A 20,165-nucleotide genomic window follows, 5' to 3' on the forward strand; every position below is an offset into this window, starting at 1 on the left:
GTGCATCCTCTGTTTCTGCTAAGAGAGCAACTTTGTGGGTGTGTTTCTATGCATTCATAGAGGGAGTGTACCTGTCAAACCCCGAGCCTCCTGCTGGGCCCTCTGTTCTCTCACACCACCTCAAACTCCTATTACGTAATACCTTTTCCTCTCTTACACTCACTAGCAAGAACAGACTCATCCGCTCACATGCAAACTCTTTCTTCCCTTCTTTCCTCTCTCTTTTTATCTTTCTCTCTTTCTCACATGCACACATACTCACAACCAGGGGTTGCAACCGAAACGCGCACACATACTCACAACCAGGGGTTGGAACCGAAACGCGCACACATACTCACAACCAGGGGTTGGAACCGAAACGCGCACACATACTCACAACCAGGGGTTGGAACCGAAACGCGCACACATACTCACAACCAGGGGTTGGAACCGAAACGCGCACACATACTCACAACCAGGGGTTGGAACCGAAACGCGCACACATACTCACAACCAGGGGTTGGAACCGAAACGCGCACACATACTCACAACCAGGGGTTGGAACCGAAACGCGCACACATACTCACAACCAGGGGTTGGAACCGAAACGCGCACACATACTCACAACCAGGGGTTGGAACCGAAACGCGCACACATACTCACAACCAGGGGTTGGAACCGAAACGCGCACACATACTCACAACCAGGGGTTGCAACCGAAACGCGCACACATACTCACAACCAGGGGTTGCAACCGAAACGCGCACACATACTCACAACCAGGGGTTGGAACCGAAACGCGCACACATACTCACAACCAGGGGTTGCAACCGAAACGCGCACACATACTCACAACCAGGGGTTGCAACCGAAACGCGCACACATACTCACAACCAGGGGTTGGAACCGAAACGCGCACACATACTCACAACCAGGGGTTGGAACCGAAACGCACACACATACTCACAACCAGGGGTTGGAACCGAAACGCGCACACATACTCACAACCAGGGGTTGGAACCAAAATGATGTTCCAATCGTTTCGTTCTGAACAGATCCCCCTTTTTTTTGTTCCGTTCTACAGTTCCGAGCAGAAAAAAAAGTATTGGTTCATATCATTCCTTTTTTAGCCTTTTTTTTGCTCATTAAATGACTTGACCAATCAGTGTGGATAGAGCAGGCAAGCTAGTCGTTTACAGGCGTGATAGGCTACACTTGTCTGTCCATGGCACAAGATGCTACTGAAATTTTGCAGGTGGTGAGGGAGCCAGAGAGGGTTGATGCGCTGGACATCTTGTTATGATATGCATTATATAATTATGTCCACATAATTATACCTAGGAGGACTGGCTTCTATGGAGGAACTTTTACATTTCCTTTGAGCTAGCTAATTTGTAGTTAATAAGTGAAACTTGATAACTAGGCCTATAGTATCCTTCACTAGCGTTGAAGAAATGTATCCATTCTTCTCTATCTAATAAAAAGGATTCTCCCGATCTTCTGAATTATGCTTGTAACGTCAGGCTACTGTACTATGATTCGAAGGGGAGAAGGGGCAGGTTGCCTAAACATGCGTTCACACACTAGCAAAGATCTTTAAAGATCTTTAACTTGCAGGCAGACACTGGAATATGTTTCTGAGTGACAGAGTGAGGACTTTGCATAAGCTTTGTTATTGTTTTTGTGGGACTAGAAAATAATGCCTGGAACGTTATTAACCGGTACCCACACTTTTAAAATAACTGTCCTGTTCTGGTATAGTATGGATCACTTTAATTCCAGGTTCCATTTCGGTTCCTTAAAAATGTTATTTTCTGGATTTCTGTTCTTTTCCAACCCCTGTACCCAATGTAGACAATACAGACTTTCCTCCTATTACCGACCTTCTGCATTGGTATTCTGCCTCCGCTCACACAAGAACACCAACTCGTCTCAGACACTCAGTGGGCCCCTTGTATAATGTCTGAGTGTGGGGGTGCTCTTTGAGAGAGCGAGATAGAGGAGGGGAGACAGACGTGCTGTTTGCTCTGCTGTTATGTACTGCTGGATGGTGTGAGTCACCCAGAGGAGAGGAGGTGATAAGGCACAGGGGTGGCTCAGAGGAGCTCTTTCCCATTGACATGCATAGAGCACAGCGGTTAACCCTCCCAGGACTGGCCTGTTATCTGTCTGCAGCATCCACACAGTGCAATCCAAACCTCATCCACTATCTCATTGTAATAATGTAAGCTGCCAATTTATTCGATTTTCTTTTTTACAGCGCTTTGAATCTGTGGCACAGATTGACATTAGCATTGAGAATGCTTTAGGTGCAAGAACTTTGGTATCCATCTTTGTGTGTCTGCTGTCTGTCTGCAGACGGAGACAGATACACCGTACTCCAAGAGGAAGCGTCAGGCTGCAGAGAAGATAGCCTGCACCCTGGTGTCTGTGCCCCATGGCAACGACATCGCCTCTCTGTTTGAGCTGGATGCCACCACGCTGCAGATGGCAGACTGTCTGGTGCCCAGGTCAGACAATGGCCCCTAAAACACATTTAAAAATATCTAAAACACTGTATACATTTAAAGGACTCTTGGAAGAGATCTCGAAAACATCCTAAGAAACAATATACACACTCAACTAGTGCAAAGAAAACTACATCTCCGTACAACGTCCCACAGTTCGTTCTTGATTTGATGTTTCTCATGCTTGATAGTATTTCTTTCTAGAGAAACGGAGCATTGAGCTCACAAAAAAAATAGTAATTGACCCTACAAAATTTCAGTTAATCGCTCAGCACTACTCAAAACACACCTCAAACACACTGTGCCTTCCCTCAGGAACTCGTACGTACGGCTGAGACACCTATGTACCAACACCTGGGTGAGCAGCACCAACTTCCCCATCGACGCTGAGGAGGAGCGCCCCGTCATGCTCAAGGTCCAATACTACACCCCTGCTGTTTAAGTTCCACTTATGATATTGTGCTTATCACAATGTAGTCAACCTTTTCCCCCCAAAACTTTTCAACATTGTAATTTACTATTAATAATAATATTAGACATAGGTTTGATTCTGGTGTTTGGAGGGATTGATTCTATAAGCCTACAGTACATGAGTTGTTAATTTCATACTGAATTCCCTCTACCCACAGATTGGCACGTGCCCTACGAAGGAGGACAAGGAGGCATTTGCTATTGTCTCTGTACCCCTGTTTGAGGTCCGAGACCTGGACTTTGCCAACGATGCCAACAAGGTCCTGGAGTCGACCGTGAAGAAGCTGCAGTATGGAAACATTGCTCAGAACGAGAGGAGGTACAGCACAGTCCTGCTGACACAACCAAGACATCCTGGCTGTGTCTGGAAATGTCGCTTGCCAGCAAATCCTTGCTTCCTCCTTACTTGTTTTTTAAAAATTCCTTGCTCCTCTCAAAGTGCATTTGAGGAGGTGGTCGAGGGAGCCAATTCTTTTTATTTTACCTTTATTTAACTAGGCAAGTCAGTTAAGAGTCAGTCAAATGGAGGAAACCAGGACAAAGAAAGCAAGGATTTGACGGCCAGTAACGTTGTTAGACAGTGCAGTGCAAATGAAAAGCTCCTGAGTAAAATACAACGTGATAGAGTCTGTATCGGAGCTCCATTATGTCCCCTAGTGACACAGTCAACAGGGTTACACTGTTTATTTGGTTAATACTATGTAATTCAATCTGTTTTCAATTAGTATTTTTTATTGCATGTATTAATTTCCTCATTCTTTGTGGAATCTCTGTGTCTGCATTAACTGTCTCAGACAGATAATGTGTTCTGTGTAATTAACTCATGTTCTTTTGCGGGCCCGTGTTTCCCAGGTTTGTGACCAAGCTGTTGGAGGACCTGATCTTCTTTGTGTGCGAGGTCCCCAACAACGGTCAGGACGTGCTGTCTGTGGTCATCTCCAACCCCAACAGGGAAAGGCAGAAACTAATGAGGGAACAGAACATTCTAGCCCAGGTCAGCTCACTCATACACACGCTCTCCCAGAATATCACCTAAAGGAGTATCTAAAGGAGTATCCTCTAGCTTTAGTCTTGAGTCTGATTCTGCTTTGGCTGGTTTCTGTGCTCTGTCATTGTCATAACACATATGTTGGGTAATGATGACAGAGAAGCTTTTTTGTATCTTACAAACACTGTTAAATTGAGCTACAACTGTGCAGATTTATTTTGACTTCATAGACGTATTGGCTAACGCAGAAGCAGACTGGCAACCAAGCTAGAAGGTGAATTCCACTGTGACTTATTAGAGTGCAGAGAGCAGGCTCCCTCTGAACACAGTAATTGAAGGGGTTAATAATTCAAGTAAATTCTGCCTAAGGCTGTGCTAATAGCATTGTCATAGCATTGTTAGTAGTAATGATGCTGGCAGTGGTAGTTACTGTGATGAGGGATGATATGGACAACAAAAGAATCAGAATCATCAACAAGTAATTTTGTCTGTCTCTGATCTCTTCTGCTGTCTGCTTTCTCCAGATTTTTGGTATTCTGAAGGCTCCATTCACGGACCAGGGGGAGGGTCCCATGCTGAAGCTGGAGGACTTGGGGGACCAGCGCTACGCTCCCTTTAAGTACATGCTGCAGCTGTGTTACCGGGTGCTGCGCCACTCCCAACAGGACTACCGCAAGAACCAGGCTAGTAGCACTGAGCTTTGTCCAACTCGCAACCCTGACTCTATCTTGGTCAATAATATCAATAACTGTATGTTATATAAATAAGCAATTTGACCGGAGGGGGTGTGGTATATGGCCAATATATCACAGCTAAGGGCTGTGTCCAGGCACTCCGCGATGCGTTGTGCCTAAGAACAGCCTTTAGCTGTGGTATACTGGCTATATACCATAACCCCCCCCCCCCCATTAGAACAGCAAAAATAAATATTTTGTCATACCCGTGGTATATGGTCTGATATACCACGACTGTCAGCCAATCAGCATTCAGGGCTTGTACCACCCAGTTTATAATATAAGCTTATATGTAGGCAGTCGTGTTTGGGAATGATGAAGATCCATTGTATGCTGGTTGAAGTATCTCAAGTTCATATACACAACCCAGATGTATTCCTATAATGGCATCCATTTCGACTAACTGGTCTCCTTCTGCCCTCCAGGAGTACATAGCCAAGAAGTTCTCCATCATGCAGTCTCAGATCGGTTATGAGATCCTGGCGGAGGACACAATTACAGCTCTGCTCCACAACAACCGCAAGCTGCTGGAGAAACACATCACAGCCAAGGAGATCGAGACCTTCGTCAAACTGCTGCGACGCAACCGAGAGCCCAGGTCAGGACAGAGCAGAGCAGGGAGGAGGAATGAATACTATACCTAACACACATTATAAACTGGATGGTTCAAGCCCTGAAAGCCGTGGTATATCAGACCGTATATCACGGATATGACAAAATATATATTTGTACTGTTCTGATTATATTGGTAACCTGTTTATAATAGTAATAAGGCACCTCGGGGGTATATGGCCAATATACCACAGCTAAGGGCTGTATCCAGGCACTCTGCGTTTCGTCGTGCTAAGAACAGTCCTTACCCGTGATATATTGGCCATATACCATACCATAATTATAACATGCATATGACACACCCCCACACACATTTGATCCACAAATAGATACGCACACTGGGGCTATAAAGCACAATGTGCCACACAAACACAAAACGTATGTATATTACAGTATATTTGTGTTGCCTATGATTGTTAGGTATTGGTAAGACACTCTACTGGGTTCCATGTCTTTGAGCATATTTTGTCCTCTTCTGTCCAATCAGGTTCCTGGACTATCTGTCAGACCTGTGTGTGTCCAATAAGACGGCCATTCCAGTGACACAGGAGCTTATCTGTAAATTCATGTTGAACTCCGCCAATGCTGACATCCTCATCCAGACCAAGTGAGTCTCACGCACACATATATATATATATATATATACATATATACACACACACACGCCTGTGCGCTCTACCTAACACTGGTGGCCAGGTTTTCAGATTGGGGACTGATGTTTGACCTGGCTGTGCTATACACTAGAAGTTCACAATCACATAAGCTGGTATATCTGTGTAAGAAGGCACCGCATGGGTGAATGTCATTAAGCTGGTGTATGCAGATGTGCAAAGAGAAGTAGCAGATCTTGTGTGTGGTAGTGTATACGTGGGTGTGTGGTTGAGCTCCAGAGTGAAGAATGAATGCTTCCATTTCCTTCTCTCCTTCTCCTCCTCCTTTTCCTCCCACCCAGGCTAATCCCCAACACAGAGACATCCCTGGAGTCGTCCTTGCTGCTGGAGGACACAGAGGAGGAGGAGGTGTGGCTCTACTGGATCGACAGCCACAAGGAGCCGCACGGCAAGTCCATCCGCCACCTGGCCCAGGACGCCAAGGGCAACCACAAGCTGGACAGTGACATCATCACCTACTACAGGTACTAGACAGCTGCTGCAGCAAGGTGTTCTGGGGGACTTTATTGGACTCTGTGGCGAAACATTGGTTCGACAATTTATTGATGTATCGAGTGTCCAACTTAGTTTTGGGTCCGTTAGGCAACAGTCCACCTTGTGTCTTCAACTCAACTACCAAACATTTCACGTCATATTTCTATGACACACCTATGACACCTATCTTCCGTGTATTTTCTCTCCCCCTTCCCCATTCACCCTCCAGATACCAGCTCAACCTTTTTGCCAAGATGTGTCTGGACCGCCAGTACCTGGCCATCAACCGGTTGTCCAGCCAGCTGCCTGTGGAACTGATCCTGCGCTGCATGTTTGACGACTGCCTGCCCTACAACCTGCGTGCCTCTTTCTGCCGCCTCATGCTGCACATGCACGTGGACCGCGAGCCCCAGGAGGCCGTGGTGGCTGTGCGCTACGCCCGCCTCTGGACCGAGATCCCCTCCAAGATCACCATCCACGAGTGAGTGGGGGGGGGGGTGTGTGTTGTTTATGTGGCTTTGGGATCTGTGGATGTGACAATAGCATACTGTATCTATAACTGGCACACCACATGAAAGGAAACAGCCTCTGGTTAGAGATTTATCACAGATGAATTGCATCTTCAGTTTCTGCATGTTCCATGCATCTAGGTAGTGAGAACACTTTATTTTCTCTAGAGAAACATTGCAGTCAGATTTTCTAGGCTGAAGGTCTATTTCACAGCTTTAAACAACTGATTGAATTGCTTTGTTAATTAGTTCCTCATGTAAAGATTGCATAGTTGCTGTGCTATATAATAACGGTCTCCATAGGTATGAGTATGAGTTCAGAGACACCTCCAGAGAGGAGATGAAGAGGAAGTTTGCCCCCACCATGGAGTTTGTAGAGGAATACCTCAAAGACGTGGTCAGCCAACCCTTTCCCTTCGGAGACAAAGAGAAGAATGAATTGACTCTGGAGGTAAAAACACACAACTATTTGTAATTGGTTGTTATCCATTCCAAACTATGGATATAGATGTCAGGGAAATTCTTACACAGGGACACTCTAAGTCAATCTTAAATGAATCATTGTTTGTCAGTGCGCTGGAGAGGTTCCAACCAACTCAGTGCACCATAGTACACATGTCAGTCAGGAGCTCTGCCTGGGCAGTACACGGACAAGTTATATTTGCATGATTTAGCATAATTAATTAATCATTGATGTTTCATTCATGTGACTGACCAATACTGGTTCATAACATGTGACAGACCAATAACTCACAAGGCTTCTTCTCTCTAAGCTGAGACCTTGAAACTGGGATCTTTTATTCTTACAACAAGGTCTGGGCGTACTGCCAAATTGCAGATACTGATAATTGAGGATTCGTTAAATCAGTCACTTGCATGAACACAGAAATTGGTTATTAGAACAGCACATGAATAGAACACACAATTTTTATTACAATTTTCACAAGACATACAATATAACATCACAAACACAATAATACAACCTTACAACAATCATTCTCCCATCTCACCCAGTGGTTACCCCCCCCCCCCCCCCAAGCCCAACACAAAGACACTTTCTGATGTTAAAGTTGCATCTAACTCTAGCCTCTGGGGAAATCCTTCTCTCCTCTCTGGTCTTGTAGGTGGTACATCTGGCCCGTAACCTGGTCTACTTTGGCTTCTACAGCTTCAGTGAGCTGCTGCGTCTCACACGTACCCTCCTGGCCATACTGGACTTTGTCCAGCACCCACTCACCTACATGGACAAGCTCAGCAAGAGTCCCGAGGCAGGTGAGTCACACAGAGAATGAATGAATTAACGGATTCAAACATTTTGTTAAATCACAAAACAATTTATTTGTTTACTAAGTTTATTAAGCATACACAGTGCATATAGGCTAATTGATAGATGAGTTTCCAGATCTGAAACGTGGGTTCTGTTCCTCATCTCTTTATTATACTTACTGAAGTCAAAAGTGTTTTTATGTTCTGTGTAGTGTTAATTAGGACACACAGCGTAAAATGTTTTCAAATGTTTTGCAACAGAATATTAGCGTTCCTTATTGGACAAAGCCAGGTAGTCCCTCTCTGTTTCAGTCCATTTCCTTATGTTTGGTTCCTAATGAATACCTCCATGGTCTCCCTGTCCTCCAGGAAACAACGTGTTGCGTACCATCCACGGCGTGGGGGAGATGATGACACAGATGGTGCTGAGTAGAGGGTACGTCCTGCCTCACCACCTCCCCGACATGCCCCCGTCCCTCCAGCACGGAATACAGCCCTTCCTTCTGCCTGACAACGAGGACGTCATGGTCATGGATACCAAGCTCAAAATCATTGAGATCCTACAGGTGAGTGGAGCGCCACCATGTGGTCTGGAGGGCCAGTTACCTGTAACTGTTCTAAAGTAGTGGCTTGAGGCTGGCTGTGGTCTGATTCTCTACACCGGTCTCCAATGCTTTTAAATGCTTAAGGGGAATGCTTGACCGTATGTATACTTCTGGGTCAAGGGTAGAGAAATGGAACGCAACCGCTTGTTCTTGAAATCATGAATTGCGTCATAAAATGAGATCCTTGCTAAACTTTTTTTGTGGGGTTGATTACAAGCGATCTCTAAACATAGTTTAGTAACCACTGTTTTAAGGTCTCTGATTTATCACTTTTAGCTTGAATATGGATTTGAGGTATTCGACATTGTGACCCTTTATTTATCGCCTTCTATCTTGTTCTCCCATCAGTTCATCCTGAGTGTGCGGCTGGACTACAGGATCACCTACTTGCTGTCCATCTATAAGAAAGAATTTGGGGACAGGAATCTACCAGACAGCTCTATGTCGGTGTCTGAATTCCCTTCCATGTCAGGTAAAACTCTACCGTCACATATGGACATCTTGGCCTGGTCTCAGATCTGTTGTACTGTCTTGCCAACTCCTATTTTTATTATTTTTATTTCACCTTTATTTAACCAGGTAGGCCCGTTGAGAACAAGTTCTCATTTGCAACTGCGACCTGGCCAAGATAAAACAAAGCAGTTGAACACATACAACAACACAGTTACACATGGAATAAACAAACATACAGTAAAATCTATATACAGCATGTGCAAATGAGGTAGGATAAGAGAGGTAAGGCAATAAATAGGCCATGGTGGCGAAGTTATTACAATATAGCAATTAAACACTGGAATGGTAGAATGTGCAGAAGATGAATGTGCAAGTAGAGATACTGGGGTGCAAAGGAGTAAGATAAATAAATACAGTATGGGGATGAGGTAGATTGGATGGGCTATTTACAGATGTGCTACAGTGGGGGGGGGGGGGGGGGGGGGGAGTATTTAGTCAGCCACCAATTGTGCATGTTCTCCCACTTAAAAAGATGGGATAGCCCTGTAATTTTCATCATAGGTACACTTGAACTATGACAGATAAAATTTGGGGAAAAAATCCAGAAAATCACATTGTAGGATTTTTTAAATGAATTTATTTGCAAATCTCCAGCTTTAGTGATTTGTGCAGTTCGATCCAGTCATTGGCAGCAGAGAACTGGAAGGAGAGGCGGGCAAAGGACGCATTGATTTTGGGAGTGACCAGTGAGATACACCTGCTGGAGCGCGTGCTGCTATGGTGACCAATGAGCTGAGATAAGGCGGGGCTTTACCTAGCAGAGACTTGTAGATGACCTGGAGCCACTGGGTTTGGTGACAAGTATGAAGCGAGGGCCAGCCAACGAGAGCGTACAGGTCGCAGTGATGGGTACTATATGGGGCTTTGGTGTCAAAACGGATGGCACTGTGATAGACTGCGTCCAATTTGTTGAGTAGAGTGTTGGAGGCTATTTTGTAAATGACATCGCCAAATTTGAGGATCGGTAGGATGGTCAGTTTTACGAGGGTATGTTTGGCAGCATGGGTGAACGATGCTTTGATGCGAAATAGGAAGCCGTTTCTAGATTTAATTTTGGATTGGAGATGTTTAATGTGATTCTGGAAGGAGAGTTTACAGTCTAACCAGACACTTAGGTATTTATAGTTGTCCACATATTCTAAGTCCGAACCGTCCAGAGTAATGATGTTGGACGGGCGGGCAGGAGCGTGCAGAGATCGGTTGAAAAGCATGCATTTAGTTTTACTTGCATTTAAGAGCAGTTGGAACCATGGAAGGAGAGTTGTATGGCATTGAAGCTCGTCTGGAGGTTAGTTAACACAGTGTCCAAAGAAGGGCCAGAAGTATACAGAATTGTGTCATCTGCGTAGAGGTGGATCAAAGAATCGCCAGCAGCAAGAGCGACATAATTGATGTATACAGAGAAGAGAGTCGGCCTGAGAATTGAACCCTGTGGCACCCCCATAGAGACTGCCAGAGGTCCGGACAACAGGCACTCCGATATCACATACTGAACTATCTGAGTAGTAGTTGGTGAACCAGGCGAGGCAGTCATCTGAGAAACCAAGACTGTTGACTCTGCCAATAAGAATGTTGTGATTGACAGAGTCGAAAGCCTTGGCCAGGTCGATGAATACAGCTGCACAGTTATGTCTCTTATCGATGGCGGGTTATGATATCGTTTAGGACCTTGAGTGTGGCTGAGGTGCACCCATGACCAGCTCAGAAACCAGATTGCATAGCGGAGAAGGTACGGTGTGATTCGAAATGGTTGGTAATCTGTTAACTTGGCTTTCGAAGACCTTAGAAAGGAAGGGTAGAATAGATATAGGTCTGTAGCAGTTTGGGTCTAGAGTGTCTCCCCCTTTGAAGAGGCGGATGACCGCGGCAGCTTTCTAATCTATGGTAATCTCAGACGAAAGAGAGGTTGATCAGGCTAGTAATAGGGGTTGCAACAATTTTGGCAGATCATATTAGAAAGAGAGGGCCCAGATTGTCTAGCCCGGCTGATTTGTAGGGGTCCAGATTTTGCAGCTCTTTCAGAACATCAGCTATCTGGTTTTGGGTGGAGAAGTGGGGGAGGTTTGGGCGAGTTGCTGTGGGGAGCGCAGGGCTATTGACGAGGGTAGGGGTAGCCAGGTGGAAAGCATGGCCAGCTGTAGAAAAATGCTTATTTAAATTCTCAATTATAGTGGATTTTTTTTGTTGTAACAGTTTCCTAGCCTCAGTGCGGGGGGCAGCTGGGAGGTTTCTTGCTCTTATTCTCCATGGACTTTAGTGTCCCAGAACTTTTTTGAGTTTGTGCTACAGGTTGCAAATTCTGCTTAAATGCTAGCCTTCACTTTCCTAACTGCCTGTGTATATTTGTTCCCTGAAAAGTTGCATATCACGGGGCTGTTCGATGCTAATGCAGAATGCTACAGGATGTTTTTCTGCTAGTCAAGGGTAGTCAGGCCTAGAGAGAACCAAGGGCTATATCTGTTCCTGGTTCTAATTATTTTTGAATCGGGCATGCTTATTTAAGATGGTGAGGAAGGCACTTTAAAGAATAACCAGGCATCCTCTACTGATGGGATGAGGTCAATATCCTTCCATGATACCCGGTCCAGGTTGATACCCAGTCCAGGCCTGCTCGATGAAGTGTTTTATAGGAAGCGTTTTGACAGTGATGATGGGTGGTCGTTTGACCGCAGATCCATTACGGATGCAGGCAATGAGGCAGTGATCGCTAAGATCTATTTGGTTAGGATGATACCTATGAGGGTGCCCATGTTTACGGATTTGGGTTTGTACCTGGTGGGTTCATTGATAATTTGTGTGAGATTGAGGAAATCAATCTTAGACTATAGGATGGCCGGGGTGTTAAGCATGTCACAGTTTAGGTCACCAAGCAGCACGAGCTCTTTACGATAGATGGGGGGCATAGAATTCACATATGGTGTCCATGGCACAGCTGGGGGCTGAAGGTGGTCTATAGCAAGTGGTAACAGTGAGAGACTTGTTTCTGGAAAGATGGATTTTTAAGTTTGAATTGTTTGGGTACAAACCTGGATAGTAAGACAGAACTCTGCAGGCTATCTCTGCAGTAGATTGCAACACCGCCCCCTTTGGCAGTTCTATCTTGCCGAAAAATGTTATAGTTAGGGATGAAAATTTCAGGGTTTTTGGTGGACTTCCTATGCCAGGTTTCAGACATGGCTAGGACATCCGGGTTGCCAGAGTGTGCTAAAGCAGTGAATAAAATAAACTTAGGGAGGAGGCTTCTAATGTTAACATCAAATCAAAATCAAATGTATTTATATAGCCCTTCGTACATCAGCTGATATCTCAAAGTGCTGTACAGAACCCAGCCTAAAACCCCAAACAGCAAGCAATGCAGGTGTAGAAACATGGTGGCTAGGAAAAACTCCCTAGAAAGGCCAAAACCTAGGAAGAAACCTAGAGAGGAACCAGGCTATGTGGGGTGGCCAGTCCTCTTCTGGCTGTGCCGGGTGGAGATTATAACAGAACATGGCCAAGATGTTCAAATGTTCATAAATGACCAGCATGGTCAAATAATAGTAAGGCAGAACAGTTGAAACTGGAGCAGCAGCATGGCCAGATGGACAGGGGACAGCAAGGAGTCATCATGTCAGGTAGTCCTGGGGCATGGTCCTAGGGCTCAGGTCCTCCGAGAGAGAGAAAGAAAGAAGGAGAGAATTAGAGAACGCACACTTAGATTCACACAGGACACCGAATAGGACAGGAGAAGTACTCCAGATATAACAAACTGACCCTAGCCCCCTGACACATAAACTACTGCAGCATAAATACTGGAGGCTGAGACAGGAGGGGTCAGGAGACACTGTGGCCCCATCCGAGGACACCCCCGGACAGGGCCAAACAGGAAGGATATAACATGCATGAAACCAAGGCTTTTACGGTTACAGAAGTCAACAAATGAGAGCACCTGAGGAGTAGGAGTGGAGCTAGTCACTGGATTAACCTCTACATCAACAGAGTAGGAGTAGGATGAGGGTATGGCTAAAGACTATCAGGACTGGTCATTTAGTGCGTTCAGAGCAGAGAGTAAAAGGAGCAGGTTTCTGGGTGTGAGAGAATAGATTCAAGGCATAATGTACAGACAGAGGTATGGTAGGATGTGAGTACATTTGAGGTAAACCTAGGCATTGAGTAATGATGAGAGATTGTCTCTGGAGACGTTTAAACCAGGTGATGTCACCGCATATGTGGGAGGTGGAACTAAATGGTAGGTTAAGGCATATTGAGAGGCTAGAGGATCTACAGTGAAATAAGACAATAATCACTACCCAGGACCGTAATGGACAAGGCATATTGATAATCGGGAGAGGCATGCATAACCGGGTGATCAATAGGGGTCCAGTGAGTGGTTGGGCTGGCAAGCTCGCATACCGGGGCTAGCAAGCTAGCAGAAGGGCCTTAGAGGGATGTCTCAATGGAGGAAAGTTTGTTTTGGCCTCCACGTGCGGTGACATCGATAGACCAGTCGAGATGGATTAGTTAGGTTCCTAGGAGCAGAGGGGTTAAGTCCAATTGGCAAAATAGGTATAGTGGCCCAAGAAATTGGCCGATGGATTTATACAGCTTACAGTCCAATATGCTCTAGACAGCTAGCGGGCTGCGGCTATCGGATGGGCATTCAGGAGTGGTCACAATGTAGAGGCCTGGTTGCAATGGGACCAGGCTAGGAGAATCTAGCATGTGTCAGTCAATGCCTAAGGGAATCCTGCTGGTTTGTTGATTACTGTTGTAATCAGTTGTTTGAGCTGTGCTGTCACAGGCACTAATTACTTTCTGGACGTGGCTTATTTGGGCTTTCTATAATTGGGTTCAGTGATTCACATTATTTTGTTCAATTTCAGATCCAGACATAGATGAGATTGCAGCCAAAGCAGAGACCATGTTTGCTGGAAGGTAAGTAAACTGTGTGTTGTGTTTACGTATGCATGCATGTGTGTGACGAATGGGGCGCACTGGGGTTTTCGATCCGAGAAAAGTGCTGTATGTAATGCCTATATGTCTGTGTGTGCCATATGGATGGATGGGCACGGTTAATTGAATATCTGAACTGGCGTTACTATTCGATTACTTGCGAGACTTCATTCAAAATATATAAATAATTATAGGCCTATTTTCACAATGAAAAGGATTTGTCTGAATTAAATAAAGTTTTCATGTGACATTGCTACATACAAGTACAGAACCAGTCAAAGGTTTGGACACCTACTCATTCCAAGGTTTGTCTTTATTTTTTATATTTTCTAGATTGTAGAATAATAGTGAAGACCTCAAAACTATGAAATAACACATGACAATTGCCGTTCTTAATTTAATAAAACCAGGAACTCTTGGGCCTCCCAAGTGGCGTAGCGGTCTAAGGCACTGCATCGAAGTGTTTCGGTGTCACTACAGCCTCTGGTTCGATCCCAGGCCGTGACCGGGAGTCCCATATGGTGGACAAGCGTAGCCCGGGTTAGGGGAGGGTTTGGCCAGGGGGGCTTTACTTGGCACATTGCGCTCTAGTGACTCCTTGTGGCGGGCCGGGCACCTGCATTCTGACTTTTGTTGTCAGTTGAATGCTTGGCGGGTCATGCTTTGGAGGATGCATGCCTCTCCCGAGCACATTGGGGACTTGCAGAGTTGGGACAAGATCGTAGTCACGAAATTGGGTCGAAAAATAAATAAACTCTTGGATGTAGTTTTTACGAGGTGCGTCCCATAAAGTTATACCGGTAGCCTGCACACGTTTCACATATGTAACTTGTTATTGTTGGGCAATCAAAGCTGCACTACGGTCAGTGGCTCTATATGTTGCCTAGCAGGTGAAGTGGGATATTTCTAATCAATGCAAAAAGGAATAAAAATATATAGCTGTGAGTCACAATTAATGATGTTCACAGGATGAAAGGCCACAAGATCAGTTGGATAAAAAATCAGTGGTTTTAAATGGACACAGTTTCAGTAACTCAGCCATGTTTTGACCAATCCCGTAGTTTGATAAAAACCTGAGTTAAGACGTACCATGGGCCGACATTCCGAACACATTTGGTGTGATTTGGTCCTATGGTTCATGAGATGATTTTAGAAGTATTTTTAGCTCAATAGCGTATGTGAAAATATGCATCTACTGGTATAGTGTAGCCATCTTTGAATGTATCAACACTTAAAGGACAGTTTCATAATTTTCACAATTTCACTATATTATTCCAACCTCATAGTGTGAAAATATACACTCAGTGGCCAGTTTATTAGGTACACTCATCTAGTATCGGGTCAAACCCCCTTTGCCTTCAGAACAGCCTTAATTCTTCGGGGCATGGGATTCTACAAGGTGACGGAAATGTTCCACAGGGATGTTGGTTCCATGCTGCAGATGGGACGGCGGTACATTCTGCGAACAGCCCGTTCTATCTCATCCCATAATGCTCTATTGGGTTTGGTCAGCAAGCATGTTCAGATACGCTATGTCGTTCAATCGCTGTACAATTGGTATATAAGGGACCTAACGTGAGTCATGAAAACATTCCCCACACCAGGATACCACCACCAGCAGCCTGTACCGTTGACACCAGGCAGGATGGTTCCATGGACTCATGCTGCTTATGCAAAATACTGACTGCCATCAGCATGATGCAACAGAAACCGGGATTTGTCGGACCTGGCAAGGTTTTCCAATCCTCAATTGTTGATCAGATGCCACTGGAGACACTTTTTTTGCTTTTAGCTAATAGGAGTAGAACCCAGTGTGGTCAACTCCTGCAACAGCCCATCCGTGACCAGGGCCCACGAGTTGTGCTTTCTGAAATATCATTCTGCATCTGAGCTGTTTTCGCCCACAGGACTGCTGCTGACTGGATGTGTTTTGTTTGTTACACAATTCTCTGTAAACATTGCCGTGCGTGAAGCCCAGGAGGACGGCAGTTTCTGAGATACTGGATCTGGCGAGCCTGTCACTGATGATCATACCACTCTCAGTCACTTAGGTCACAAGGTTTTCCCATTCTAATGTTCAATCTAAGAGTAAGTGGATGCCTGTCTGCCTACTTTATATAGCAAGCCACTGCCATGTAGCAATTTTCATTAAATGGGTGGTGTTCCTAAATAAACTGGCCACTGAGTGTGTATATAAAACACAGACAATTCAAGTTTTTGACTGCACTGGGCCTTTAAGCATTAGTGTTACAAAGTCAGAATAGTGATCTGTTTATAGTTTCCTTTTTTAAGATATCAATGCCAAACATTACACAGTTCATTGTGGTAATGACTTGGACTCTAAAAGGTTTCAAGTTGATAGGCCATTGTGGAGTGGATTTTCAACGGACTTATATGGACACGTAAAATATGATTTCCTGATTTAGCAAGAGCCTAGCCATCTCTTAACCAATTTGGTATTATTTGGACATATGATTAATAAGAATACGTTTTTCAAAGGTTTTCCTAAATGTCCAAGATCTATCCTGATGGACCTTATGGGTCCTTAAGGCAACTTTGTTCACCATGTGGAAAGATGCCTACATACATTTCAAGTCCCTCAGTCAAACAGGGTTTAAGTGAGACTGTTTACAACAGCGCCACCTATAGGCCAATCAGGACTATTTTTGTCTGTGACTCATAGCCTCTTATGCCAAATTAGAGAGTTAACAATCTTCCCCTGTCCAGCAGCAGCAGTAGCAAATGACTGTCTCTATAGATTTGTGCAGCAAACAACTGTTATTTAAAAAAAAAAGTTTTACAAATGTTTGTCATGATATTATTTGAATAGGGAAAGTACTTCAAATGCCCATCTCTAGTGTGCCGGTGTTTGTCAAAACACTGTGTATGCCTCCAATGTCTCTTTCTAACCCTGCGTCTGGTGCTTCCAGTTCAGAGTGTAGTGCTGTGGAGCTGGATGACGAAGGGGGTAGGACCTTCCTGAGGGTGCTGATCCACCTCATCATGCAGGACTACCCCCCACTGGTCTCAGGCTCACTGCAGCTCATGTTCAAACACTTCAGCCAGAGAGCAGAGGTCCTACAGGCCTTCAAACAGGTAACAGCACTGTGTGTGTGTACACATGCGCTTGTGTCTGATCTCTGTGTCTGTGTGTGTGTGTGTGTGTGTTTGATCTCACTGTGTGTGTTTCTGTGGACCCTTGCAGGTCCAGTTGCTGGTGTCGGAGCAGGATGTAGAGAACTACAAGCAGATCAAGACAGACCTGGACCAGCTAAGGCTGACAGTGGAGAAGTCTGAACTGTGGGTGGAGAAAAGTGGAGCCTACGGCAGTGAGGACATAGGAGAGAGTCAGGGCAAGGAGCAGACCATGGAGGTACAGCACACTACAGTACACTATACTACAGTACAGTATAGTATGCCCCCTACAGGCCACAGTTGCCACACATCATAGAGGGCTAATGGCTGAGCGAGGGCTGAATCCTTACTCGATATCCAAGTCATTTCTTCAAATCTAAATGTATTTTTGTGTGATTGACAGGAGGCTGGAATCCTGAGCCCAGTACAGGGCGGGGATGTGAAGCCACAGATAGACAGCAACAAAGCCAACAACTACAACATTGTCAAAGAGGTGGGCTGCTATTCTGTCTCCTTGAACTGTGTGTGTGTGTGTGTGTGTGTGTGGTATAGGGTTGCAAAGTTATGGGTAATTTACCTTCTCTAATTTTGGTAATGAAGAGGTCATCTATTTGGTAATGAACAGGTAATCTATTTTAAAACATTTTTGTATGTCTGTCCATATTGACCACAAGTTTCTAGTGGATATACCATATGGTTCAAGAGAAAATAGCCAAATTAATGAAATAAGCACCTACAACAAAAACATATTTAATTAACTCTGCATCTCTTCCAAATAAGAACTGCCACCAGTTTGGTACCAAAATATTTACAATGATATGTTGACATAGCAAAATAATATATATACTGTAATTGCTGGACTATTAAGCGCACCTGAATATAAACCGCACCCACTGAATTATTAAAAAATATGTATTTTGTACATAAATAAGCCGCACATGTCTATAAGCCACAGGTGCCTACCGGTACATTGAAACAAATGAACTTTACACAGCCTTTAAACGAAACAAGGCTCGTAACAAAAATAAATAGGCTTTAACGAAATACGGCTTGTAACAAAAATAAATAGGCTTTAACAAAACACGGCTTGTAACAAAAATTAAACAGTAGCCTACCAGTAAAGTCATTGGTCACTATCTTCCTCCTCCTGTGCACTGAAAGCACTGAAGTCATCTCCTTCGGTGTCGGAGTTGAATAGCCTCAGAATTGCTTCATCCGATGTTGGATCGTTTTCATTGTCGCTCTCGTCACTTTTATCCGGAGGCAAATACCCTGCTGAGCTCATGCTGCCCCTTCAACACACAGCAGTCCAGCCTTTCCAAACCCGTTGATGATAGTGGATTTTTTGACAATGCTCCACGCTGTCAGGACCCACTGGCAGACTTGACCATAAGATGCTCTTCGCCTGCGGCCCGTTTTAGTGAAGGATTCCCCCCCCCTTGTCATCCAAGCCTCCCACTGAACAAGGAGCGCCACCTTAAATGCACGATTTACACTGATGTCGAGTGGCTGCAAATACTTTGGGCCATTTGCTTTTCTTCCCTCGGAAAGCTTTTGTCTTTTTGCACTGAGTCAGTTCCTCACGTTGCTGTTTCCAACGTCTTATCATCGACTAATTAAGGCCAAGCTCCCGTGCAGCAGCTCTATTTCCTTTTCCAACAGCCAGATCGATCGCCTTCAACTTGAAAGCTGCATCATATGCATTTCTCGTGTCTTTGCCATGATGAGGTTGACAAAATGACTACCGTAATCAGAATGATGGGAAGTTTGAGCGCGCTCGATTTACGTCACATTATGTGACGGTGCTCAGTTTTTTGGCGGCATGAATCTTGTGAAAGCGGGAATCATTGTATAAACCGCAAGGTTCAACGCGTGGGAAAAAAGTAGCGGCTTATAGTCCGGAAATTACGCTATTACAGCTGCAATATGTAACTTTTTGGGTCACCTGACCAAATTCACAGAAATGTGAGTTATAGATATGTCATTCTCATTGAAAGCACGTCTAAAAAGCGCCAGATGTGTTCTACTGTATGTGCACCATTTCTATGCTTCCCGTTCTTAAGTTTAATTTTTGCGTCTTTTACTTTTGTACACCAGCTTCAAACAGCTGAAAATACATTTCACAGCAGTTCAGATGGTTCAATGATTATCTAAACTCTTGTTTTGTCACACAAACTGCAATTGGGCTAACTATTTGAAGTTTAGCAACCAGGAATTGGCAGAGAGATTTCAGCATATTGCACCTTTAAACACCAATGCTATTCACAATGTTGATGGTTTATATTTAGGATAATGTTTACAGCTTTAAAAATATATATATTTTAAAATCATCTTATTGGATTATTTTATATATTTTACATGTGAGGCCACACAGGCTGCGTTTAGACAGGCAGATTCATTCTCATCTTCTTTTCACCAATTAGACTTGGAACGTTTCTGGTAATATACCCTCACTTTGCAACCCTAGTGTGGTATAAGCAGCATTATCAATTAGTCAGTGCAGTCTTTGAAAACACACCATGACGCTGGGATTATTGATTGTCCACTAATAAATTACAGGCCGTACGTCGCTGGCCAATGTAGCCATGTTTTATGTGGGCCTGACTTGTAACCTGACTTGCATTTCTTCATTTCTCCTAGGGGATAAATAAAGTTACATTTAATTGAATGTGCTCCAGTTACACTAAATTACAGCAGCTGAAAATGCAAGTGTTTTTAGACTGATTGCTATTGCTGTGTAATGCATGTATTAGTGTCTGATCTGTGTGT

The 20,165-nt window shown here is 44.4% G+C and overlaps 1 protein-coding gene across 2 annotated transcripts in view; it reads left to right on the forward strand.

Moving 5' to 3' along the window:
- The window catches only part of LOC124035132 (inositol 1,4,5-trisphosphate receptor type 2-like), a 167,648-nt gene that overhangs the window by 32,845 nt on the left and 114,638 nt on the right, over positions 1-20,165 (forward strand). For both annotated transcript variants that reach the window (XM_046348555.1, XM_046348559.1), the window contains exons 11-27: positions 2,338-2,489; positions 2,802-2,901; positions 3,116-3,276; positions 3,810-3,951; positions 4,470-4,628; positions 5,105-5,277; positions 5,779-5,898; positions 6,244-6,426; positions 6,666-6,917; positions 7,249-7,396; positions 8,070-8,217; positions 8,581-8,777; positions 9,165-9,288; positions 14,192-14,243; positions 17,192-17,357; positions 17,467-17,634; positions 17,800-17,889. In XM_046348555.1, the coding sequence (XP_046204511.1) occupies positions 2,338-2,489; positions 2,802-2,901; positions 3,116-3,276; positions 3,810-3,951; positions 4,470-4,628; positions 5,105-5,277; positions 5,779-5,898; positions 6,244-6,426; positions 6,666-6,917; positions 7,249-7,396; positions 8,070-8,217; positions 8,581-8,777; positions 9,165-9,288; positions 14,192-14,243; positions 17,192-17,357; positions 17,467-17,634; positions 17,800-17,889 (2,535 nt within the window). The remainder of the gene's footprint in view (positions 1-2,337; positions 2,490-2,801; positions 2,902-3,115; positions 3,277-3,809; positions 3,952-4,469; positions 4,629-5,104; positions 5,278-5,778; positions 5,899-6,243; positions 6,427-6,665; positions 6,918-7,248; positions 7,397-8,069; positions 8,218-8,580; positions 8,778-9,164; positions 9,289-14,191; positions 14,244-17,191; positions 17,358-17,466; positions 17,635-17,799; positions 17,890-20,165) is intronic.

This window comes from Oncorhynchus gorbuscha, linkage group LG01 (genome assembly GCF_021184085.1).
Source record: "Oncorhynchus gorbuscha isolate QuinsamMale2020 ecotype Even-year linkage group LG01, OgorEven_v1.0, whole genome shotgun sequence".
Taxonomy (NCBI): domain Eukaryota; kingdom Metazoa; phylum Chordata; class Actinopteri; order Salmoniformes; family Salmonidae; genus Oncorhynchus; species Oncorhynchus gorbuscha.